Genomic DNA, 26345 nt, shown 5'->3' on the forward strand with positions numbered 1-26345 from the left:
AGAACACGGCCAAAGAGCCCAAAAAACCCACAACAACCATTTACAAGCACCTTTGGATGCTGTTTAAACCAACATGGGCATGAGTTGATAACAACCTGTTTATTGAGAGAGAGAGAGAGAGAGAGAAACTCTAGGAAGACAACAAGCAAAGGATAAACTTTTGCAAGTAGTGTCCTGGAGAGGAATTTTCCCAGGAGTCCTTAGGCCCTACCTCTATGCACAAATGCCTGTCTTGCAGGATTAACTGAACTTTCTTGGAGTTAACGAGCAGAGTTGCTGAATGACAAATTCTTGTTCTGTAAAAGGAGAAGTAATTTATCCACTTCCTTTTTAATTCCAGGAGTTAATCTTCCCCTTCGTATGATAGGTTTGCTATATATGGTGGTGGTGGATAGGGCCTCTCCTACCCACTTTTCAAAACCCATTTGTGTTATTGCCAGTATATTATGTTGACAGGTTGAGGTTCAGCCATCTTGGTATTTCTCTAAATAGCATCCAGCCTGTGAAGCAGAGTTTCTAGCTTTCTGCCTGTGAAGTTGTTTGCCCATCAGAATGAAGGAGCAGACAAGAAGTATTCATGCTTTGCTTCCCTATTATATTGTATGGACAGCCCCCACAGGATTGAAAATGCTCCCTGCCCCTTTACAGGTAAGAAGTTCATGGGGTCTTGCCATGTAAAAGTGGGTCCTTGCTTCTTTTAGAGTTTAATCAGTTTAAGTGTAAATCAACCTTCAGTGAAAATTTCCCAAAGGGACGGAAGGATGAAACAGACAACAAAGCTCTGATTTAAAACAACAAGTTAGAGGATTAGCCCCATCCCACAAAAAGCCTGTTCTGTGGCTGCATAGTGATGAGAGATTTACTAATATGCATTTGTCATTAATTCAATCACACTCATTATCTCATTCTTTCAAGTGAACAGCAGAGAGCATCTCAAAAGCCTAGTGGGCGGTTCAGAATCCCCCAGGCAAACCTGTATCTTGGAGTTGCCCTACTTTCAATCAAGAAGTGGCACAGACACCCTCCCTGTTTCATTTTCAGATGAGTTGTTTTAACTTTAAGTCTACAGAGCAGTTTTGTTCTGGAGCTGAACTTTTCTTTCCAGGCAGCACTTGTCCCTCGTTCACTAAATAGTTTACTTGTGACATTTTAAGAACAACAGTAGCAGCTGATTCCAACTGTTCTTGGGAGAGGAACTCAGACTGGTCATGGAGACAAGAGCGGGATTAATTTTGAATGGAATGGTTAGAGAATCAGCTTTGCAACATGTATTTTGTCTCACATAACTGGATGTTTGCCATTCATTGCTATGGGAGAATGGGCAAAGTGTTCTGTCATTTCTTCATGAGGCGGGGAAGTCACTCAGAGGCCACATAGAAACATTAATTGATTAAAGTGAATTTTCTATTTTAAACTGCATTTTTAATTTTATTAATTAAAACAAAATACAGCACCTAGGAAGATAATGCTAGGGGGTTTCCTCTGAAGCTTTGGATGTGTAGGCTATGATTCAGTAAGGAGCAAGAACAAAAATATAGTTGAAATCCTGTGGCTTTGCTACAGAGGTGAAAGGAAAATAGGATAACATTTACCCACGTCTAGACAACAATGAATAAGTCCCTGATGGATTTTTTTTTTTTTGGAAAGTGCACACTCAGGCCTGGCATATGTTTAGAACTTCAAGGAGGACTCATAAATTGCCCACCAGAAGTGACTGAATGTTACATCATTTGTCTTCTGCCTTCATACCCAAGCAACAGCAGTCCAGGAGAGACAGGCATGTTGTTTCTGTCATGGCCTGTTTCCATTAGATAGGGAAAATGCAGCTGCAGGAGGGTTGTGGATTCCTGCTGGAATGTGCCTTTGAGCAGTGATGCTTATGTGGCTCCTCCATTGAGAGTCTTTCCCTTAGGGTGGAGTCCATTGGAAAGCTTGTCGCTAGAAGATGAGTCCAATGAGCTGCTTTCCTTCCCAGCCTTTTCTCAGGAAGGGGGAGGGAAGAAGCTTTCTGAAAACAGCCAAGTTGTTCATTTATATCTTTCCTTTCCCTCAGAACTCAGACCTAAATGTGGCTTACAACAAAACTGAAAAAAAAAGATGGCTGAAAAACAATTAAACAAGCGGTAACACTGAAACTCCATGGAATCAAAAAGTAATTCAGATGGACATCAATTTTAAAAAAGTAATATCTGTCTGTTAAAAGGGTTTTCAATCTGTCAGTTACCAAAAGGCTCCCAGAGGAGAAAGGCTTTCTGCTGACAGAAGGACACTGGGAATGAGGCCAAAGGAGTGTCTCCCGGTGGACCTTCCAGAGGCTACTAACATGGTTGACCTTAGAGACAAGAGAAAATTAATTTGTTGGGTGGAGATATAATTTTTATCCTGCCTCCATCATTACCTGAACAATGTAATATATAGTAAAAGAAAAAAAAATCACTCCTATAGTTTACATACAAATCTGTTACATTAACACTATCATTAAAGCAACAGGCCCTTGTCTGACCAGTTGTTTGGTGTGTGGATACCTACGTGGAAACATGCTGAGGAATCAACCATTTGTTCCAGTGGAAAAAGGAGGTACATGAGAGTACCAAGAGTGGCAGGATGAGGCTCAGACAACTCAGACCACAGACTGCTAACGCATGTTAAGCATTCCTTTTGTGCTTGCAGTTTCCCTAGGTTCGAGTGGGTTAGAGAGTGGCTTTGATGCAGTCATGGATACATCAAAGCACACAGAGGTTTCTGGACAGAGCAGTGTTTTGTTAGAACTTTGAAGGAGTAATATATGTTTTGGAATTTCTCATATATTTTTGTTACGTAAAAGTAATTGGGATTAATATAGATTTAGAGCACATGTTGGATATTATTTGTGTTTTAAACATTAATTGATGCTCACTGTTGCCTGCCAAGATATGCTCAAAATGTTATAGTTACTGCTTACATATTTGGCGTATTTTGTTTGACTTGAAGCCTCTAGCGATTGATTCAAATTTTGCTGGAATGAATAATGGAGATTACAACCTTTAGCACTAGAGGAATATTTAAAGTCCATGCTCATTTGATTCAAATAGAGAGAAAATTACTTCTAGCCATTTTTTGACCTTTGCAAGTATCTTCTGAATGAATTTATAGACATATTCAAGCTTTACGCATTTTATTCCCTTGCATGTATGTGAAAAACAGCATTTTATATCTTATCCAATTGAAGGGTAAGTAATAAATGGACATGCAATTGTTTTTATTCTAGAACTCTCTTGTCTTCATTTTCATAAGTATGTGCCAAGAATAATTCAATAGAAAAATGTTATGTGTAGCTATCATGTATTAGTAGACAAATAAATGAAAATTGTGTACCACCCTCACTTTGGAATGAAATCAAAATGTTCAAGATTCAAAGAACTACCTTCAATTATGCACATGACAAATGGCTACTTTTCTTGGTTAAAAAAAGCCCTGATGCCACATTACAAGTTTCTTTTGAAAGCCTTTTGTTTTAGAAGCAAGATTGCCATTTAAAAAAAAAATTAAGAAAAATATGTTTGCATCCCCTTGGCATAGAAATATGTCAGGGTTATTTTGCTCTCTATTCACATAAAAAAATAAAAAAATGTCAACAGTCCTCGGGTTCTTTCTGTCCAGAATGTGGAAGAAAAATTGCAAGTTTTGGTGAATTATTCAAAGGTTAACTGAAATAAAGTTCCTTCCCATTCCAAATTCAGTTGTTACAGCTATTTCCACCAAGGAAAAGACCGTGTTGTGTCTGTGTGTGGTGTACCTGTTGAAGATGAGTATCCCAGAAAATAAAATAGCAACCGTAATTAATCATGAAGATGATTGAAGCTACAGGAATTAAAATCTGGACTGGAAATGGGCAAGACACAAGCAGTGCCTCTTCATACAAAGATCCACAGATGCCACACATTCCTTTCCCCCACCTCCTAGATGGCTGTCCCACTTACAAGCCTGCACATCTTCCAGGTCATCCTCCATCGCCAGCTATCCAGTCCAGGATGGAGCTTGGACTTCCCTTCCCCACCTCCTCCACCAGCCGACCACTCGGATGAGGAGGTGAGATGGGGATTCTCCCTGCACAGCCATTGATTGGTCAGGTGCTGGAGGGAGAATCCCATCCTGCCTTCTCATCAGAGTGATCAGCTGCCAGAAGAAGTGGGGAAAGGGGAAGCCCAAGCTCTGTCCTGGATTGGGACGTCAGTGACAGAGGATGGCCAGGGTGGTGAGTGGAGGCTTGTGAGTGGGGGAACCCATCTGGGAGGTGGGGGAGGGATCTTCCTACGAAGAAGCATGACTAATCTGGACTCTTAGGAGTCAAGCATGTGGTGATTGTTCTGTAAAAGGTTTTCACATCAAGGAAGGACACTCTAGAGAGTGAAAAAAGAAGGAACTGTGTAAGAGAGCTCACGTTAAAATATAGCAGTTAATCTTTAGGGTGCCACAACATGTGTGTGTGTGTGTGTGTGTGTGTGTGTGTGTGTGTGTGTGTGTGTGTGTGTGTGTGTGTGTGTGTGATATGTTGAGCCTTTGTTGCTGATCTTAGGCTTCTAAGTAAGGTCTGCAGTGATGTGGAGTTGACTGCTTCCTGCATGAGAGATCAGCTAATATTGGGGATTAAAGATACTAGCATCCAGCAAAACTGCTAGAACTTGAATCTACAAAGGGGAAAAAAACTCAAGTATCTGTAAAATAGCTGAAGCAACAGAATACAAGCATTATAAGGGCCAACAGAAGTCCACAGTTCTGCATGGAAAAGCATAAAAGGCTAGGCAGAATGCAAACAAAGCTGAAACCTGGAGATGAAAGCAGAGAATGTTGCAAGATAGGAGCAGGAAGAAGAAATAATACTGTGCACCAAATGTGGCTGTCATCATAAGGCTACACATATGAGAAAACTGCAGGAAAGTGTAGCTTTCCTCACAGGTCTGCAGTCAAACCCAGTGGATGTAATGCATTGAACCAATGTCTGCAATACATCACCCAAAGCTTGGAAAGGCAGTTCTCTTCCTGCAGGAGCATCTAGAGCTGCTACTCCACCACCTCTTAGGGTGAAAAAATTACAGGGAAAGGAAGAAAGGTCATAATCATGGCAAAGGATTTTTTGCATGCATGAATGAAAGAAGAAGAAACTATAAATGTCTATTCTGTGTCTCAGATAATGGAACCAATCACGATACTGGAAACCCCTCTATATCTAGGACCCCGTGTGAGGATTGGTATGACTTCGCTGACAGGAATATGTCCAGTTATCATGAGACATCTAATTAAGACCATAGAACTTGTGACCATATAATTAACCATATCATTACATGGGATACTTGAAATTAGTAATACAGAAGCAGGTGATACCTTTATTGGACCACTGAAAAATTCAATTGCAAGCTTCCAGTGGTAACATATCAATCTTCATCAAGCAGTTTTTGAAGTTTCTTGGCATGGTTGTTGGTCATGCCAAACAAGCATTTTTGAGCAGCATACAGTTGGGGGGGGTTGTGTGGAAACTCCTCCTCAAGTAGGTTTATGTCCCATCTCTTCAAACAAGGAATCACCAAATACTCTGCATTCCCTCCCCTCCTCCTACTCCACACACTATATAGCCTTCCTTTGAAGCTCAAGACTTCTATTTGGCTTGTGGGGAAAAGACAACACAGCTCCATGGCAGACCTCCATCAGAGAACCAGGATTAAAATTTAGTTTAACCACCAGGGAAGGACAGTTTTAGTAAATTCACAGTCACAGTCAGATTACCTAGTGGATGTTTTCTTTAGTGTGCAGTACTGGTGTCAAAAGTCCACACTGTTTTTGTATTGACTGGCCATTCAAAGGGTATCTTCCATAGTTCAGAAAAATATCTGAACAGATTTTCCATAGTTCAGGGGGAAAAAACTGAACAGACAATGCATGAGAATGTGATTGTCATAAGTCCCTAGAATTTACAAGGGAATTTTCATTCATTCATATCAGGGGACTGCTCAACATAAATATACCCTCAGATTAAAAAATAAAAACAAAAAACCCTACAATTTATTCTAAGGGCACAGTCAGATATAACTGTGCCAACTGTTCTTTCTGAACAGAGCGATGAAAGCAAGGAACATTTCACAAGCCAAAGAGAAAGGAAAACAAGTGCTATAGTTAATTTTTATATAATTTATGGTGTTTTTTTTTCATTTATGTTGTACACTGCCCAGAGTAGCAGTATGCTAGACGGGTGGTATATAAATTAATCAATCAATTAAACAAACATTGGAGACTAGAGTACAGTTATGCAGATCCAGCAGAATCAGATAGAATCATTTAAAGTTGTGAAATGCAGGATCATATCCTAGAATTTGCATCACAATACATTGTTGTTATCTTCTTTTCTTTGATGTTCCTTTTAGGGATTGCTACAACTTATTTATTTATTGATTTGATTTGATTTGATTTGATTTGTAAGGAAATGATCAGGGAACAAAACACACAAAAATGGAGTTGTGGAAAAAGAGACAGAATGTCAAAGATGGAGCAGCATGAGTGATGCAGACCGGACAGGAGATCTCTAGGACTAGTGATGCTGCTGCTCAAGATGAAGATACGCGTTTTAAATAAATGGGTCGTAAACAGTTATCAGTAAATATCAGAACACAGCTAAACAGCCTGATAAACCTACAACAACTATCAGTAAATACTTTGCATCTTATGAGAGGCCCTGGATTCTTAAGTGGAACAGAACCACAAAATGCTCTCAGAGACCTGGGCGTCAATTAGGAGTTGACAAATTTATGGCACTCTTAAGTGTTTTAGACTGCGTTCCTCAATTTCGGATATGCTATCTAGGGTTGATGGAGTTGTATTAAAACAACATCTGGAGGGCCATACTTTGCCATTCTGGACCCAGGTGGATAAATCCAAGCAGTTTGTTCCTTCCCACACTTGATATTTAAAATCTCAAATTCTTTACATCTTGAATATGGTGGCATTTATGAATTTTGACACATTCTTATCAAATCACCAACAACAGCAAATCCTTCCCTTTCCCCTATATTTGGCCACTGGTACTGATTGCATGAGTCAATGTATCCTGAGCTATTAATCCATTAATAGGTGTGCTTAAAAGTGGCTTTAAATAAACATCTTCCTGGCTTGGTGGAGATGGAAGGTTTGTGTGTTTCAATATGGAAGGCTCTGATGTGACAGTGATCCTACTGCCCCGGAGAGTCACTCAGGTGATGCTTTGGATTCCTGAGGGAAGAATGGGAGATAATCCCGATATCATGATTGAATCTCCAGAGCAATTTGAGCAAAGTGCTGTGAATGCTGCAGTGGTAAAATGGAAAGGAGGAAGGTCAGGGACAGAGTGCAAGAAAAGGAAAAGATAAAATGAAATGTGGACTTTCATTCTCTAAACCAAAGTGTATGCCACTGCATTTGGTATAAAACTTTGGTATAAGCCCAGGGTTAGTTTGATAACTGTTATGGCCACTTGCCACTTTTGTTTGGTTTGCAAAGTGGCCCAAAGAAACTGTTTTTCATGACAACCTTTGCTTGAAAATGTAAGAAAAACACAACATATATCTACGTTCTGGCACTCTTGAGTTTTTGTTCACCCCAGTGGAAGATGTTTTAAATAATTTCCTTTTTCTGAGCTTATTTTATTCTACATTGTTGTTAGTTTTTTGTTTATATTTTAAATGGTAAAATTTTGGGGGGAAATGTATAAATGTTAACATGTCAAAGGGTGTTTTTAAAAAATGAACTTTTATTATAGAAGTTGGTGTATTTTGTGATCCACAATGAGTGACACACTCTGTACCCTTTTATTCATATTGAGAAAATAAGACTGTAACAGAATGTGGGGTCTTGGCAGAATTCAGCCCTAATTTAGCAGTTCTTCCTGCGAGTTTCCGTATCTGTGGCCATGCCGGACTTCTGGAACTCACAGACAGGGGAGACTAAGCCATTTTACCTCTCTTTTCCTGATGTCCTCAACCATTACTATATGATGGCTAAAACCATTGTATAAATAATCTAATATATGGAATATAAAAGGAAAGAATGAAAAGAAATAAATTCAAACAATACTCCTTATATTTGTTAAACATATATTTATGTTTTGGTAAAAAAATGCACTCAAGACAGCCAACAGTGCTAACATTTAAATACAGTATATCACAGATGTGAGTACAACCACTTACATTTCGTAAATATTTTAGTATATATTTTCATATAACAACACTGAAGAAATGATGACCACTGCCTTTCTAAAGAAGCTGAGGGTAAAGGTGATGGACTGGCCAAGCATGTCTCCAGACCTAAACTCTATTGAGCATCTGTGGGGCATCCTGAAATGGAAGGCGGAGGTGTGCAAGGTCTCTAACATCCACCAGCTGTGTGATGTTGTCATGGAGGAGTGGAAGAGGACTCCAATGGCAGCCCATGAAGCTCTGGTGGACTCTATGCCCAAGACGGTTAAAGCTGGAAAATAATGGTGGCCACACAAAATATTGACACTTTGTGTTCAATTTGGAGATTGTCACTTAGGGATGTACCGTATTTTTCGCACCATAAGACGCACTTTTTTCCTACAAAACAGGGGTGTGGAAAGTCTCTGCGTCTTATGGGGCGAAGAAAAGAGATTATATTTTCCTGTTTTCTTCTCCTAAAAAATTGATGCGTCTTATGGAAAGGTGCGTCTTATGGAGCGAAAAATATGGTATTTACTTTTTGTTGCCCGCAGTTTAGACATTAATGGCTGTGTGTTACATTATTTTGAGAGGGGAGCACATTTACGCTGTTATACAAGCTGTACACTCCCTGCTTTACATTGTAGCCAAGTGTCATTTCTTCAGTGTAGTCACAGTATTATTATTATTATTATTATTATTATTATTATTATTATTATTATTATTATTATTATTATTATTATTATTATTATTATTATTATTATAGAAGCAGCATTGTTAGTTGAGATCTATGTTATCTCCTCATAGAAAACAATGCTGATTTTCCTGTCTGGAAACTTTGAGCCTGTTGGGGACACATTTATGAGCAATACTTAACAAGTTTCTCCATGTTCCCTGAGTTTGGAGGATGGAGACCTTTGGCCATCTTAAGTAAGATAGAAGACAGGGTGCGTGTATATTAAAGAAAGAGAATCAGACCTTGGAAAGTTAATTTTTGACCACAGTGCCTAAAACTTTCCATCCAGTATGGCCAGTCCATGCTCTAGTACAATGGTTCCCTACCTTGGGTAATTCAGGTGTTCTTGGACTGCAACTCCCAGAAACCCTAGCCAGCACAGCTAGTGATGAAGGCTTCTGGGAGTTGCAGTCCAAGAACACCTGGTTTGGGAACCGCTGCTCTAGTGTTCCCACATGTTCACAGAGGAGTATTCCTGCTTCCTGATACATGCCTCCCCATTCTTTTTCTTGGCTAAAAGGCAACTTTATGTATTTTGTAATTGTATTTTCCCACATTGGGAGTTAAGAAGGGAGGTTAAAATTGATTTATATTGCAGGGAGAGGAAGAAATGAAATGAAATTAATTGCTTTCAGAATTGCTTTGCCTGCTAGGCTTTTGTCCCTCCTATATCTTCTAATATTGGAATAAATCCCACTGAAGTTACATGTTCCTATTTTTCAGTAGAAGTGTATACTATTGCACTACTGATTGTCTTTTTAAAAAGATAATAACTTTATGTCAAAGGGAATGGTATTTAGGGTATAAGAAGTTAATCATGGGAGGTCATAATTACCAACTCCAGCTACTTTCCCTGTATAACTGTGCTATTGTCTTAAAATAATACTAAACATTTTTTTCATAATTTTATAATAAAGTGGAAATATTCTGAAATTTCCTTTATAATATTTAATTCTATTCATTAATCAAAGTCTCTTTGCAGTATTATATTAGTAAAATGCTTCTTGTAATTTTGTGGGTAGGTTAAGATTGCTCTAGAAATTAGCTGTTAACCATGTCTGTGAAATCAGACTTTTGCTTCAAACAAGAACCTTCCTCCTATTAAGATTTTGCCTTCACATTTTTAGTTTGTGCAATGATGATTCTGATATTTCAGTTTTGGACATGGTTTATTTTCATTCTTTTTTTCTTCCCCAACATCTCATTTCATCCAACTACCATTAGCACCGATAAAGCAGAGGAGGAGGAGGATGAAGACCAAACAGTGAACAAAACATGGGTGCTTGCCCCAAAGATCCATGAAGGAGAGGTCACTCATATACTGAACTCTTTGCTCCAAGGTTATGACAATAAACTTCGGCCAGATATTGGAGGTAAGTGGTGTGAGTGTTTCAATAAACTGCATAAAGTTAGATAGCCAGTGTTTGGGGCAACATGGAAATGCTAGGTTTTTATGTCTATGAGAATACAGTGGTGCCCCGCATAGCAATGTTAATCCGTTCCGGATTAATCGTCGCTGTGCAAAAACATCACTAAACGGATCAAAAAACCCTATAGGAACTTCGTTTAATGCGTTCCTATGGGGCCCCAAACTCACCGTTCAGCAAAGTTCCTCTATAGCGCCGCCATTTTCGTGCCCTCGGTAAGTGAGGGCAGAGCGCGAAAATGGTTGTGGTGGCCATTTTGGGCATCCGGTGGCCATTTTGGAACCGCCGATCAGCTGTTTAAAAAAACATCGCAAACGCTTACCGATCATCGCAATGCAATGTTTTGCCATTGAAAACATCGCAATGCGATCGCATTAGCAATCTGAAAAAACAGATCACTATGTGGATTCGTCGTTAAATGGTGCGCTTGTTAAGCGAGGCACCACTGTATTTCTAAAGAAGAGCTAGTGCTGTTATTGTGTTGTCCTAGGAATATCCCCATTACAACTCCTGTTCTGGTGCATTTCTTTGAAAGTGGAGTGCCTCTGCTGTAATATGCTACTCAAGTAAACTCGCTCATGCATGAGTTTCTTCTTTGTTAGTGTTCCTTAGGGTGATTAAAGCAGAGAACTAATTCTTGGGGTGCTTTCACACAAGGCTGTTTGTATGCAGTCACCCTGCCTCAAATGTAGAATTTTGCAGTGAATCCAGGTGACCTGGCCTTCACTTGTACCCCTCCTATGCTTCTTCACCACTACTTCTGTCTTTTCTTCTTGTTTCAAAAGAATCCATTAAGGAAGGAAAGACACAATAGCAGTACAATGCCTTTTGATTGCCAGAGCTAGGAGCCGTCTGTCTGGGAGCATACTTAGTTACTTATTTTACCCCTGATTTTGCCATACATGCTGTCTAGATTTTTAAAATGGACAAATCACTTACTATTCAGTGCTGAAATTCCAGCTTTCCTAAAATAGAAAAAAAGAATGCAATTCTCTAATTGCTTACTATAAAGTAGTTCCACTTCTGCCAACAGTGCTGGGGGAAAGGGTAAGCAGTATGTGAAGGATAAGATCCACACTGGCTCATACAATAGGCCAATTCCATCTTCCACCCTGTTTCCAACAATGACCAAAAAGAAACTGGGGGAAGGCCAAGAAGGAAGGCATGAGAATAACTGCCTTCTCCCACTATTTCCCAACACCTGGCATTTTGAGGCATACTGACTTTAATTCTCTGAGTTGTACTGCAACTTTCATTCTTTCCAGAAATGAAAGAATTACAATCACTCATTCTTATAGCAGCAAAGCACAAATACAGAGACCTAATGATGTAGAATCAATGGCAGTCACTATTTTTCTCAATTAATTCATCTAATGTCCTTTTAAATTCATCTCAGTTAGTAGCCATCACAACCTCTTCAGAACGTAAATGTTTTAATGACCATGAGTTACATGAGGAAGTCCTTCACAGCTTGTAAAGCTGGCACTCTACTTCTTGATCCATGCCACATGGCATAATGGGCCCATGCATGTATACTCACTGACTCTCTTTCTAGTCCCTCCCTTTGCTCCTAGTTTTTGAGTGCACCAGTATTACACCACATACCACATACAGAAAAGCACATTTGCACTAAGCTAGTGAAACCTGGTGCCCCAAGTGGAAATGTGTGTCCAAGCTCTAAAATCAACTTGTGAACCTTTTCGTTCATAAGTCCTAGTAGCAGTGAAGCGGGCTTTGAAAGGAGGGGGAACTTTCCCTGTAGGCTAGTAGGGAGCATTCCAAAGGTCCCAGCAGCAGTATAGGGCATTGGGGGTGGGGAGAAAATCCTTGTATGTCATGTGTGCTGTGTGGGGGTAAGGCTGGGTGTGTGGGATGCAAGCCCTGGCAGAAGTTGTGGCAATCACTGCAGCTGCTAGGTGTAATATGCCACTGCCCAGCCACCCAGATATGCTGCCCCCAGCTCCAGTTTTCCATTTGCGCTACTCCTTGCCTTGTTCCAAATGGCACTGCGTGCTCAAGTCAGCACCAATATGGCCTTCCATTACTCTTCTTCTCTCACTCATAGCTGTGATAAGCCAATCTTGTGCAAGTGCAACAATTGTACACTGAGCCAGTGAGCATAACTCTCTTTCCTGCCCTATTTCCTACCATCCTAAGGATCAGTACCTTTTCATTCACAAGGACCTGTCCTTAGCATCAATTTTTAGCCCTGAAATCTCCAGAAGTCAATCGTACTGATTAGAGAGGTGCAAATTTGTGCCAGTGCCCCTGCTGCCTGGGAACTTCTAAGAGATTTGGTCCAAAAACACAAAACTGCAAACCTCCTTTATTGACCTGGTAATCCTTCTTAAGGCTGGGGTGTAGCCAAATGAGTTACTTTAATAATGCTACAATAATTTAGTATCCTTTGGCAAAGAATAAATCAACAACGCCTTTCTTCTGCTTCCCATTTGAGTAGTTAATCTCATAACTGAGACTTTTTTTCCCACAGCCAACCCCAAGAGGTGCAGCATCAGGAAATTAGCTGAGTTGGGTTGAGCTTCTTCATTTTTGGAGGATTTACTTTACTATTAGCAAAGTTAAGATATTATCTTTCTACAAAATATTGAAGATAGCTTACTAAGTTAGCTTAACAAAACAATGTGCAATAATAAGAACATAATTATAAAGATTTATTAAACAAAAAAGCAGAATAGGATAAAATAATTGTTTAAAAGCCCAATAATCTGTAGCAATGTACTGACTTAAAACAGTCCCTGCTGCCCACTTAAAACAACTTTCCAATGTGGTTCCATTTATTCACATAAAACTTGTAATTCTCCCTTGACTTGTCACTCTGAGGACTTGTAACCTGAGTAAGGTTCAAAGCTCTTTGCAGGAGAACTTACCTATTTAATGACTTAAACAGTTCTCCAGTTACTGGTTGCTTAGCCTATAGCTCCATCCCTCATTTTCGCAACACTGTACAACAAAACTTCTCTTTTTACGGAAGATTCGGAATACTATTCAGTTTGGTAGCTGTGAATTTACAACCTCCACTGCTGAATGCCTTCCATGCTGTTGTATTCAAAATAAATTGCATTCATAAATGGTAGCTAGAGAGGCAGAATTGGCAAATGTTATTGTTTGTCATCAAGGAAAGTGGCATTTCAAGTATGAACAGTTTTTGTAGATTCTTTATTATATCAACATAGTTTTTAGTAGGAAACATAATGAGTAATTTCACTCCACCCCCCTCCACTCCTGTCTTTGAATGAATTTTAGTCACTACAAACAAGGCATTCTTACCATCAGTCTTTGTTTTATTTCTCTATTGGTCCCTGACTCTTGATGCTAATGTGATTTGAAATGCTTAAGGGGCAAATTCTATTATTAAACAATACATCTCTCTCTCAATCTAAAGCATTTCTACGTGGGAATAATGTATTTGCCCTTCACCAGTGTAATCAGGAAATTATATATAACAATACAAAACTTTGTTTTGTCTTGATTTGGTTTTGCAACTTCATTTCTTCATTCCTCCCTAATCTTCATACAAGGGTGGAGGGTCTTTTGTCGTTCAGAAAGAGTTGACTCCCAGAAGCCTCAGACAGCATAACCAGTGGTTGGATATTATGGAAGTTGTAGTCAAATAGTGCAGTGGTATAGTACCTGCTTAGAATGCATGAGATTGCACCCCTGTTATTTCACATAAAATAGCCAAGAGGTAGGTAATAATAGAATCATATAGAATCATAGAATAATTGGGTTGGAAGGGCCAATCCTCTGCTCAATGCAGGAATCCAAATCAAAGCAGATCTAACAGATGGTTGTCCAATTTTCTCTTGAATGCTTCCAGCATTGGAGTGCTCACCATTTCCTGAGGTAATTGGTTCCACTGTCATACTACTCTAACAGTTAAGGGGTTTTTGTGGATACTCAACCTGAATCTGGTTCTTGTAACTTGAGCCCATTGTTAGGGCCTGATCTTTCTGGGGATAGATAAAACAGCAGAATGATGAATAGGAGATAGAGTGTGGCTAAGGCCTCCACTCCAGTTGAGTGAGGGATCTTCTACATGCACATGTCTGGCCTCTCTAACCCCTCTCTCAAACCACCTATCACACCCACCAGAAAGACCACGGTTAACAACTGTTAATGACCAATGACAATGGGTGGAGAAGGACTGCAGAGGTGGGATTCTCATTCACACACATCCATCCATTGTCCATCTAATGAGCCTATTCAGACCAGGGAGAAGTGAAACCAATGGGGAGGATATATCAGGACTCTCCTATCAACTCTTCTCAGACTGAAGAAGCTAATTAGGAAGAAGTCCAGTTGCCATGGCTCAACTTCCAGATAACCTCACCTGGATGACTGAGAATCTTCACAGATAATGTGTACAGATGTAGCACACAGTCTTCTCTTGCTCTGTGCCAAATTTGGGGACATTTGGACAAAGAGTCTTCAAGTTAAGATTGTTAAAAGTAAAGCTGTTCCCCCCATTCAGAAATAAGTGAGCCCAAATGACCCAAATTTAAAATAGATCACATAAATGGAAAAGATCAAACCTGCTTATTTTGAAAGAGTATGGTTGGCCCCACCCACTTTTTATATGAAAAGAATCCAGGCTGCAGGGGTTGACAAAAGGCTCAGAAAGGTCCTCAAAAAAGATTTCAAAGGGGCAAAACAGCGACTTTCATATAAGATTGAGCATGTGTGGTACAGGCAGGAGTTTCACAAAATGAAATATTTTATACATTTGGAGGTGGAGGTGGGAGATATTTAGAGAAAAATGTCACAGAAAGAGACTGAAAAGACAGGTTTTCTTTAAAATGTAAAATAAGAACAAGTTTGCTTTAGAGAAAGTAATGGAGTGACATCCTCCAGAAAAGAATGCCATGTATCCAGGATATGATTTTGTAAGACATATTCAGAGTATTTCCGCATGTATTTAAAAAGTCTGTAAGAGCTGTGTTTTATCCTAACACTTTTAATAAACATTCTCTCAAGTTTTCTGAGACCAAACAGTCTCCTCACATAAGTTTTCAAAGGGCAAATCAGCCCCACAACTGGGGACACCTTAACTTTTTACCCTGTCAATCAGGACCCAATTGGCTGACTTTTAGCTAACTTTTTATCTCCTTACTGGCGAAATAGAGTTATCAGAATCATGCTTGCAAAGGGATTTGGTGTCTGGCTGTTAGAGACACAAAAAGAATATTAATTTTTTAAAAAACAAACTATCAGATATTAAAATATTTCTTAAAATATATTTAAAAATACAGAAAAAATGTTTAGAAGCTCACTTGTTTAAGCCGTGAAATTACTGGATTGTTATGTGGCTGTGAGATGGTTAGGAGAGGTTTTGCGGCCTGTTATATTCTCCTGTCAAAGATTGCATTCCACCCATGTCACTATACGGTTGCTTGGCAATAAAAAAAAAAAAACCTTCCCAAAATATTATCTGCCATCAAGTAACCTCTGACGTGGGGTGACAATGTGACTTCCAAAATGTCCTATTATTAAGAGCTCTGCTCCAGTCTTACAAATCAACAGCATCTCATATTAGGTTGTTCTCTCTTCCTACGGCTCCACTCCCTTCCTAGCCACAGGTTCTGCTGAGGTCTTGCAAAGTAACAGCTGTAGCTTCATTTGCTCACTCAATGCATCTCGTGTTAGGTCTTGTTCTTTTCCTACTGCCACACCAACAACAACACTTTTCCCAGCAATATTGTCTTTTCTGGTCAGTTCTGTATTCTCATTATATGTGTAAAGTAGGAGGGCCTCAAATTTCTCATTTTTGCTTTAGTAATAGTTCAGAATTCACTAGATTGAACACCCATTTATTTGCCTTTCTGGTGGTCTGTGGTATCTGTAACGCTCACCTCCAACTCCATATTTCAAATGAATTGATTCCCCCCCCCCCCCCCGTCTTTCTTCACTGGCCACCTTTTAATGTTGAAGAACAGCCCTGACAATTGCTTTGTGTTTTGGTGAGAAGCAGTTAATGAACAGAAAAAGGCACCAACGTCTGGGATTTTCCCCTGATTGGTGTCTCTTTGTGAATGATAATGAGCACAAAAGGGTATTCTGTACACCACCTTGACTACTGCCCTTGGTGTTGTCAACATTCTGGCTGTCCTTTGCTATGTAACGTTTGGTATCCTTTTTCTTGCTGGTAGAGTGGTATGATAGTGCAGCAATATTTAGTCATTTCCTGGCATTTTCAATCATGCGTTCAGAAGGACAATAACTTAAATTCATAAAACTGAGGGGTTTTTTTTAAAAAAAGAACTGAATATGTAGAATATATAAAGAAAAAGAGTCATATGACATATGCTACACTGGTGCCTCTCTTGTTTGTTTTATCTCTCAGTTGTACAAAGGCCATGATGAGTTATAGATACATGGATAATGGAAATGGGATTATATATTCTCCTTGGTAACTGGGGCATATGGTATCTAAAACATTTCTTGTGAATATAGCTGAAAACATGTAGGGATGCAGGGTTCTCTTTGAGTAATCAGGACTCCTGAAGATACAACTACAGTGGGGTCTTGACTTAAGAATGGCTTGAGTTAAGAACATTTTGACTTAAGAACCACTCTCATAGGAAAATATTGACTTGACTTACATACTTAGATTTGAGTTAAGAACTGAAAAAAACCACGTGGGAGGCAGGGAAAGTGTAAAATTTGAACTTTCAGTTAACTGTTGGCCAGTGAAAAGGGTGCCTGTCTGCTTCCTCACTCCTCCCAGCGTTTAGAGAGTGGATTGGGAGACAGTCTTCAGACTGCCTGGTACTGTACTGCCTGGACTGTATTTTCCCTGCGTTCCCTGAACCTTTCTTGACCTAAGAAAAAAAGAAAAAAATATCCCCCTCTAGTGGTCGAAGGCAGAATAGCAGCTTCCCATTAGTTTCTATGGACGGAAAAGAGTAGATACGCATCAAATGGTTTTCAATGCATTCCTATGGGAAATGCAGATTTGACCTGAGAACTTTTTGACTTGAGAACCGCCTTCCAATACGGATTAAGTTCTCAAGTCAAGACCCCACTGTACTAAAACCCAAATATGGGTAGCAATGTGCTCTGCTTTACAGAGGATATATATTTGCTTGAAGAGTGATTTTTTGATTGGATATTTGCTTGGGATTCTGTTGGTTCCCAAAGAGCTGGCTCAGTGCACTTCACTCAACTTCCCTACATGCCATTTGGATGATGTGAAAATGGTGCATTATGCAAAAGCTCTTTGATGTTTCTGTTGCAGCAGATTCATTGTTTTTTTTCTGTCCAACAGGGCAGGAAGTTTTGAAAGTTATTTGAAAACAATATTTAAACACTGATTAAAAATCATTGAAAAAGCTAATTACCGAATATAATAATACAGTTTTGGCTATCTACTAGAAGCAGAATGAGGTTGAAGACTGGTTGAGTTCTCTTGGGAATAGATTCCTCAGTCAAGGCTCACAGAGAAAATCCTGCCCTGCATACTCACCAGCTGAGCTTCCTGAAGTTGTTGGACCTGCTGTGTTTTCTTCTTATGACAGTTTTGATTTTTTTTAAGAACTAACATATTAAAATTAAAATGTTCGAAATCTTAGACGAGGCCTTCTTGGCCTGCTAACTTCATCACTGGAGTGTTTCAAGAAAGATGAAAAATGGCTTTTTCAGGAGACACTACTGCATATAATGTCCTTCCTTCCTTTTTTAAAAAAGGTCTATTGGTTTATTTGTTTTCTTGATCTTCTTGGTATGTCTTTTTTCCATGCAGTGCTAATCTTTTCCAGCAAATAATAATAATAATATTTTTTTAAAAAAAATCAGAAGAGAGTTAAATTCAGTGTTACATCAGTAATAGCAACAAAACTGTCTTTTTCTCCCTCCCTTCCCAAAACCTTCTGTGCAGTCCCCAAACTGCCACTGGAATGTTTCCCATCCCTCTAGAGTCAGTTTTGGGGAGTTCCCTGTGGCTGCAGAGGGGAAGGAATTGCCTCTCTTCATTTCCCTAGATTCCACCACTCCAGCAACAGATGTCCGTTGCCAGATCATGTCCAGGGTCTTGGGGTAACACAAGAAATGAAAGGTCTACTGCACTATAATTTTTCATGGACTAGAGCCTACAACATAAGGCCATGAAGTCTTATACAAGGTGATCTCAGAGGGCTTGGAGGACACCCCCAGGCCACTGCAGACTCAAAACAGGCTGGATATAGCCTTTAAAAAGAGGGGGGGGGATGAGAAAGAAAATGTAAACAGGAAGTGCCTTGCTGGGCAATCCTGGTTTGGGGGTTTTCCCCCATGGGCATGGCTTATGAGACAACCCAAAGTAAAAACTATCATTGCTGGATGCTTTCTGCTCAGAAGATTTATAGACATCATGGATTTAACTTGGCTGAAAACAGCAAGATACAAACCAGTAACTGTAACAAATAGAGCTTTTGCTGGTGGCTGACCGGAATGTCTGTTGAGTATCAGCCAATGGATTTGTTATTTGCATTGCTCTTGTTCAACTGCTGTAATTGTCACTTGTCCCCCCCCCCCCCCTACATTTTCTTAGAATCCTTTTATGGTTGAAAAATGTGTGTTGCGATTTTAAAACTTGTACACTTTCCCAAGTACCTCCAAACCGTGGGTGAGCTTGATAAAGAAAATGACAATTCCTCTGGGGACAAGAATATGGGGTGGTCTAGATTGAACTGTCAAGACATGCTAGTTAAGGTGAGAGAAAGATACATTTTCAAGGTTTTTTTTATTTTTATTTTCAACCTTAGCTTCAAACTAAATAATATTTAAGTCTTGAGTCACTATTCTTTCAGATAAGCAATTGATTTTCTGCCCTGTGTAGTGTATTGATCAAGAGTCTAGCTGAGGAGATATTAATATATCTGACCCATACTTTGGTCTGGATGTGATTACAAGGGCTGAAAAAGCTAATGGCTTTTTCCAACATATCTTCACTAAGAATATATTGTGAGAAAATATTTCATTTTGTATTTCAGTACATTAATTCATAGGCTGCATAATTAAGGGCACACTTTAGCTTTGTTACTTATACGCATTAATCACAGTTCGACTTATGGCTTTTATAATTTGCTTTCCATCCATCCCTTCCTTTAAAAGTTGTTTTAATCTACGTTTTACTTTGATCTATGTGGCCTTTCATCTGAAATAAGAGCTCTATTTTTTGAGAGATGTTTCTCCATTCACAGGATACTGGGGTATATATATAAATATATTCTTATTAAATAACACCCCTTCACAGATTGCTGCCTTGTTGTGGCGAAGGGGCTTGAGTAATTCAGAGAAGCTATGGGCTGATGCCGTGCAGGGACACCTAAGACAGACAGGTCATAGTGGAGAGTTTGGACTAAATGCAATCCATCTGGAGCAGGAACTGGCAAGCCACTCCAGTATCTTTGCCATGAAACTCCATGGACAGAAACAAAAGGCTAAAAGATATGATGCTTGAAGATGAGCCCCTCAGGTCGGAAGGTGTCTAACATGTTACTGAGGAAGAGCAGAGGACAAGTACAAGTAGCTCCAGAGCTAATGAAGTGATTGGGACAAAGCCGAAAGGACGCTCAGCTGTGGATGTGCCTGGAAGTGAAAGGAAAGTCCGATGCTGCAAAGAAAAATCCTGCATAGGAACCTGGAATGTAAGATCTATGAACCTTGGGAAGCTGGATGTAGCCAAACAGGAGATGGCAAGAATAAACATTGACATCCTGGGCATCAGTGTACTAAAATGGACGGGAATAGGCAAATTCAATTCAGACGATTATCATATCTACTATTGTGGGCAAGAATCCTATAGAAGAAATGGGGTAGCCCTCATAGTCAACAAAAAACTGGGCAAAGCTGTACTGGGATAAAATCTCAAAAATGATAGAATGATTTCAATACAAATCCAAGGCAGACCTTTCAACATCACAGTAATCCAGGTTTGTGCACTAACCACCAGTGCTGAAAGGGCTGAAATTGCCCAATTCTATGACGACTTACAACACCTTCTAGAAGTGACACCAAAGAAAAATGTTCCTGTTATTATATGAGACTGGAATGCTAAAGTAGGGAATCAAGAGATAAAAAGAACAACAGGTAAGTTTGGCCTTGAAGTCCAAGACGAAGAAGGGCAAAGGCTAATAGAGTTTTGTCAAGAGAACAAGCTGGTCATCACAAACACTCTTTTCCAACAACACAAGAGGTGACTCTACACACCTCCTATACACATCAACAGATGGGCAATACCAAAATCTGATTATGTTCTCTGAAGGCAAAGATGGAGAAGCTCTGTACAGTCACCAAAAACAACAACACAAGAAGTGACTCTACCCATGGACATCACCAGATGGGCAGTACTGAAATCAGATTGATTATGTTTTGTGCAGCCAAAGATGGAGAAGTTCTATACAGTCAGCAAAAACAAGACCGGGAACTGATTGTGGCTCTGATCATCAGCTTCTTATAACAGAATTCAAGCTTAAACTGAAGAAAGTAGGAAAAAAATCACAGGGTTAGTCATGTATAATCTCAACCAAATCCCTTATGAATACACAGCGGAAGTGAAGAACAGATTTATGGAACTAGATTTGGTGGACAGAGTGCCAGAAGAACTATGGATGGAGGCTTGTAACATTGTACAGGAGGCAGCAACAAAAAACATCCCAAAGAAAAGGAAATGCAAGAAATCAAAGTGGCTGTCCAGTGAGGCCTTACAAATAGCAGAGAAGAGAAGGGAAACAAAATGTAAGGGAGATAGGGAAAGTTACAAAAAATTGGGTGCAGACTTCCAAAGAATAGCAAGGAGAGACAAGAGGGCCTTCTTAAATGAAATGTTCAAGAAAATTGGAGATAATCAAGGAACATTTTGTGCTCCTTGCCAACCTAGCAGTTCAAAAGCATGCAAACGCGAGTAGATAGATAGGTACCACCTCGGTGGGAAGGTAAAATGGTATTCCATAGTCACACTGGCCACGTGGCAATGGAAATTGTCTTCGGATAAGTGCTGGCTCTATGGCTTGAAAACGGGATGAGCACCGCCCCCTAGAGTCAGACATGGCTGGACTAAAAAATGGCAAGGGGAACCTTTTACCTTTACTTTTGTGCAAAGATGGACATGATAAAGGACAAAAATGGTAGGGACCTCACAGAAGCAGAAGAGGTCAAGAAGAGGTGGCAAGAATACACAAAGGAATTATACCAGAAAAATCTGGACATCTCAGACAACCCAGATAGTGTGGTTGCTGACCTTGAGCCAGACATCCTGGAGAGTGAAGTCAAGTGGGCCTCAGAAAGCATGGCTAACAACAAGGCCAGTGGAATTGATGGCATTCCAGTTGAACTACTTAAAATTTTAAAGTATGACACTGTTAAGGTTCTACACTCCATATGCCAGCAAGTTTGGAAAACTCAGCAGTGGCCAGAGGATTGGAAAAGATCAGTCTACATCCCAATCCCAAAGAATGGCAGTGCCAAAGAATGCTCCAACTACTGTACAAATGCACTCATTTCACACGCTAGCAAGGTTATGCTCAGAATCCTCCAAGGTAGGCTTCAGCAGTATGTGGACCGAGAACTCTCAGAAGTACAAACTGGATTTTGAAGGGACAGAGGAACTAGAGACCAAATTGCTAACATGCGCTGGATTATGGAGAAAGCCAGAGAGTTCCAGAAAAACATCTACTTCTGCTTCATTGACTATGCAAAAGCCTTTGACTGTGTGGACCACAACAAACTATGGCAAGTTCTTAAAGAAATGGGAGTGCCTGACCACCTTATCTATCTCCTGAGTAACCTATACGTGGGACAGGAAACAACAGTTAGAACTGCACATGGAATAGCTGATTGGTTCAAAATTGGGAAAGGAGTACGACAAGGCTGTATTTTGTCTCCCTTCTTATTTAACTTATATGCAGAATACATCCTGGATACCTGAAGGACCGCCTCCTTGCATATGAGCCTAAGTTAAGATCTAGCCAGGGGGCCCTTTTGAAAGAGCCGTCCCTCAAGGAGGTAAGAGGGACGGCTCGTAGACAAAGGGCCTTTTCGGCAGCTGCCCCCAGACTATGGAATGCCCTCCCGACTGAGATTCGTCTGGCGCCGACACTGATGACATTTCAGCGCCAGGTCAAAACCTTCCTGTTCCAGAAGGCTTTTAACTGAAATAATATTAGCTGTGGGTCCGATGGCAATTTTATATATATATTAATTGTATTTTAATTGCTACATAACTTTATTGTATTTTAAATGCTGTAAGCCGCCCAGAGACCTTTGGGTAGTGTGGGCGGCATATAAATTAAATAAATAAATAAATAAATAAATAAATAAATAAATAAATAAATAAATAAATAAATAAATAAATAAATAAATAAATAAATAAATAAATAAATGTGAGAGGCTGGACTGGATGAATCTCAAAACAGAATTAAGATGAAATATCAACAACGTCAGATATGCAGATGATACTATTCTGATGGCAGAAAGTGAGGAGGACTTAAAGAACCTCTTAATGAAGGTGAAAGAGGAGAGTGAAAAAAAAAGGTCTGAAGCTCAGCATCCAAAAACTGAGATCATGGCCACTGACCCCATCACCTCCTGGCAAATAGAAAGGGAAGATATGGAGGCAGTCACAGACTTTACATTCTTGGGCTCCATGATCACTGTAGATAGTGACAGCAGCCACGGAATTAAAAGACCCCTGCTTCTTGGGAGAAAGCGATGACAAACCTAGATAACATCTTAAAAAGCAGAGACATCACCTTGCCAACAAAGGTCCGCATCGTCAAAGCTATGTTTTTTCCAGTAGTGATGTATGGAAGTGAGAGCTGGACCATAAAGAAGGCTGACCACTGAAGAATTGATGTTTTTGAATTGTGGTGCTGGAGGAGACTCTTGAGAGTCCCCTGGACTGCAAGGAGAACAAACCTATCCATTTTGAAGGAAATCAACTCTGAGTGCTCACTGGAAGGCCAGGTACTGAAACTCAGGCTCCAATACTTTGGTCATCTCATGAGACGAGAAGACTCCCTGGAAAAGACCCTGATGTTGGGAAAGTGTGAAGGCATGAGGAAAAGTGGACTACAGAGGATGAGATGGTTGGACAGTGTCATCAAAGCTACCAACGTGAATTTCACCAAACTCCGGGAGGAAGTGGCAGACAGGAGGGCTTGGGGTGCTCTGGTCCATGGGGGTCACAAAGAGCCGGACACAACTTAACGACTAAACAACAACAAAATTAAATTACAAAAGTATGGCATGGTCTAACTTCCCTAATGTAGAGATGTAACAAGGAGGCTGTGAATTTTCCTGTCCTACAATGCCAAAACTCTTCTTTGAAACTCCATATAGGCCCACAAAATTTCTTGATGGTGGCATAAGAGCAAGACATTGTCTCTTTCATAGGTAGACAGTTATCGTCATGTTTTCTGTACAGAAAACGTGAAATATGATTGAGTGTATTTTCTGAATGCAAAATATGTATTCCACCATAGCTATAGCTTCTTTTGTATAATAGCCTCTATACTGGGGTTTACTGGCACCACATTTTCAGTGCCCAGGTTAACACTCCTACCACCCACCCCAAACTCAAAGTTAAAAGTTGGCCTATGTCATTTATGTTAATGGGGCATTTATGGTGTTACTTTAGGGGGTGTGATGGACTGTTCCAGACCTCTTTCACTCCCATACATTACTCAGACCTGCAGACTAGGGTTGTCTCATTTGTAGGTGACACATCCATTTACACAAATTTCTAGGTAGTTCCATTGACTCAAAACAGAAGAATTTTAAGGTGGTATTTTTGTATTTATGCAGTATCAGTGTACCAAAAACTCAGGGGTGAAGGAAGGGGACCCGGGAGGGAGACAGAGGGTACATATAATTAGGTCCATCAGGAACTGCTGGATAGTTCAGTGGTTTAGGTCTCTGGCTGTGAAGCCAGAGTTTGGGAGTTCAATTCCCCACCGTGCCTCCTTTACAGGGGTTGGACATGGTACAGAGGATCCCTTCCAGCTATGCAGTTCTAAAGTGGTGTTGGAGGAAAGGAGGGAATGAAGCATTAATGTTACAACTTGAGCCTTCCTGTTGTATAAGCCCTGACAGCCGTGAAGCAGAGGTTCAGAAAAACCTCCTCTTTGGGTTGGGTGAGACTTCCTGTATGTCCTAGAAGCTGGATAGGGCCTGAAAAACTCTCGGCTGTGGGTAAGATAGTGGAAGATTTCAAAATAACCCATCTACAGTGCTTACCTAAACTGCTGCTACAGCTGAAATACTATAACAAATACTATAACATCACAGGCAATTTAAAGGTTTAACTGTTATTTACTGCATCATAGTATGTATTTCAATTGTGTGTTATTTCTATTGTATAAGTTATAGATGTGTCATTTTATGATTTATGATTATAATTTAATTTGATTATCCTTTGTTTTTCTTTGTTGTTAACTGCCCAGAGTGACCATTGGCAATATGGAAGTATAGACATCAATGAATGAATGATTGAATGAATGAATGATTGAAAGAAAGAAAGAAAGAAAGAAAGAAAGAAAGAAAGAAAGAAAGAAAGAAAGAAAGAAAGAAAGAAAGAAAGAAAGAAAGAAAGAAAGAAACTGAGTGGGAAGGGCAGCAAGCACAACACTTACCAAATGTGTTTTGGTAACTGAGTAACAGCAAAAGTATGGCTTAGTATCTCCAGGCCCTGGGTTACCATTACGTCCACTTATCCGGAGTTTAGTTGGCTTTGGTGCCATTTTACCCAGATTTCTTTCATCTGCATTTCTATTATCAACGGGCCCCTAAACAATGCTTTCCAGCCCTGCTTCTATGACAAAGAAGCCCCTGTAAACTTCACAAGGGCCCACACTCTGGTCTCAGGTTTCAGCCCTGTAATATCAGGCGATAGGGTGCTGCTGACCTAGCAATCTACCCATAAATGCTATTTTCCAGAACTGAAAAATAGCCCTCCACAGGCTTAAATGAAGTGTGAAGGGAGAAATTAGTCTTCGAGGTCCAATCATATCATCCAGAAACTGGCCAATTATGTTTTAAAGAAATTGAGGTTTGGGTGATTGGCAGTGTACTGTACGATTCCACTTTGGCTTGCACCTCTATATACCGTGGTCCTGGAGACTATGGGGCAGCATGATGCCAGTAATATACAATATGGAAGAACTTCCATAATTGAAAATGGCCAGGTGTGTTCTAGAATGCCCCACACTGCTAAAGGATATCATACTGAAGGTTAGTAGCAGCCCTGAAAAATGAAAATCTTATTGCATGTATAGAAGTTCTTTCAAGTGGTTCTGTGTGCACAGATAGGGATTGATTGTGCCATTAGATTTTTATTGATTCATTTAAAAAAAACATTACTGGGTCCTGTAGCAAGCAGTGAATTTCACATGTAATTATGGTTACTCTCTTGTTTAGTGAGAACTACAGTAATTGAAACAGATGTCTACGTTAACAGCATTGGTCCCGTGGATCCAATTAATATGGTAAGTGATGATTATAATAAAACTTCAAGGTAAGATTTATATATATATATTGCTTGGCATTGCCTGTGATACTTTGAGTGCTATCGAGAGAAAAGATAACCTTACCACTTTAAAAAGTGATTATTACCTTGAATGAGATAGCTGAGACATCAAGTATTCTATCAAAAAGTATTTTGTCATCAAAGAAAATTGTGCTAAATTAGAGACATAAAAGACAAATCCAAATTTTGAATGAGAATGGCATTAATTTCATTCAAACAAGTCTTTTCCTTAAAAAACAAAAAACAAAACCTTCTTATCGTTCTTATAATCTGGAAAGGACTGCTTGGCAGATCAAAACTAAATAAGGCTCAAACTGTTCCAAGTGCATTTTAAAAGTTAATAAAGATTCTTAAGATTCCAAGATATTTATGCTCTTTGAGATGTACACGGTAGGAAAACTGACTTGAACAAAAACCTCTTCTAAAATAGTTCTTGACTTCCAAGAAGAACTTGGAACTAACTTGGTTTTGGTGGACCTTACTAG

At 39.7% G+C, this 26345-nt stretch overlaps 1 protein-coding gene across 6 annotated transcripts in view; it reads left to right on the top strand.

Moving 5' to 3' along the window:
- GABRG1 (gamma-aminobutyric acid type A receptor subunit gamma1) overlaps nucleotides 1-26345 on the top strand; it is a 144749-nt gene that overhangs the window by 49968 nt on the left and 68436 nt on the right. For 4 of the 6 annotated variants that reach the window (XR_013545843.1, XM_020806393.3, XM_078394708.1 and 1 more), the window contains exons 2-3: nucleotides 10138-10286; nucleotides 25752-25819. Coding sequence is in view for 5 of the 6 variants with exons in the window: in XM_020806393.3 (XP_020662052.3) it covers nucleotides 10138-10286; nucleotides 25752-25819 (217 nt within the window). In the remaining variant the exon portion in view is untranslated. Of the gene's footprint in view, nucleotides 1-116; nucleotides 649-10137; nucleotides 10287-10709; nucleotides 25566-25751; nucleotides 25820-26345 lie in introns of those variants that run through there. The other 2 variants (XM_078394710.1, XM_073001212.2) reach the window with 2 other exon arrangements.

This window comes from Pogona vitticeps, chromosome 5, assembly GCF_051106095.1.
Source record: "Pogona vitticeps strain Pit_001003342236 chromosome 5, PviZW2.1, whole genome shotgun sequence".
NCBI classification, from domain to species: Eukaryota; Metazoa; Chordata; class Lepidosauria; order Squamata; family Agamidae; genus Pogona; species Pogona vitticeps.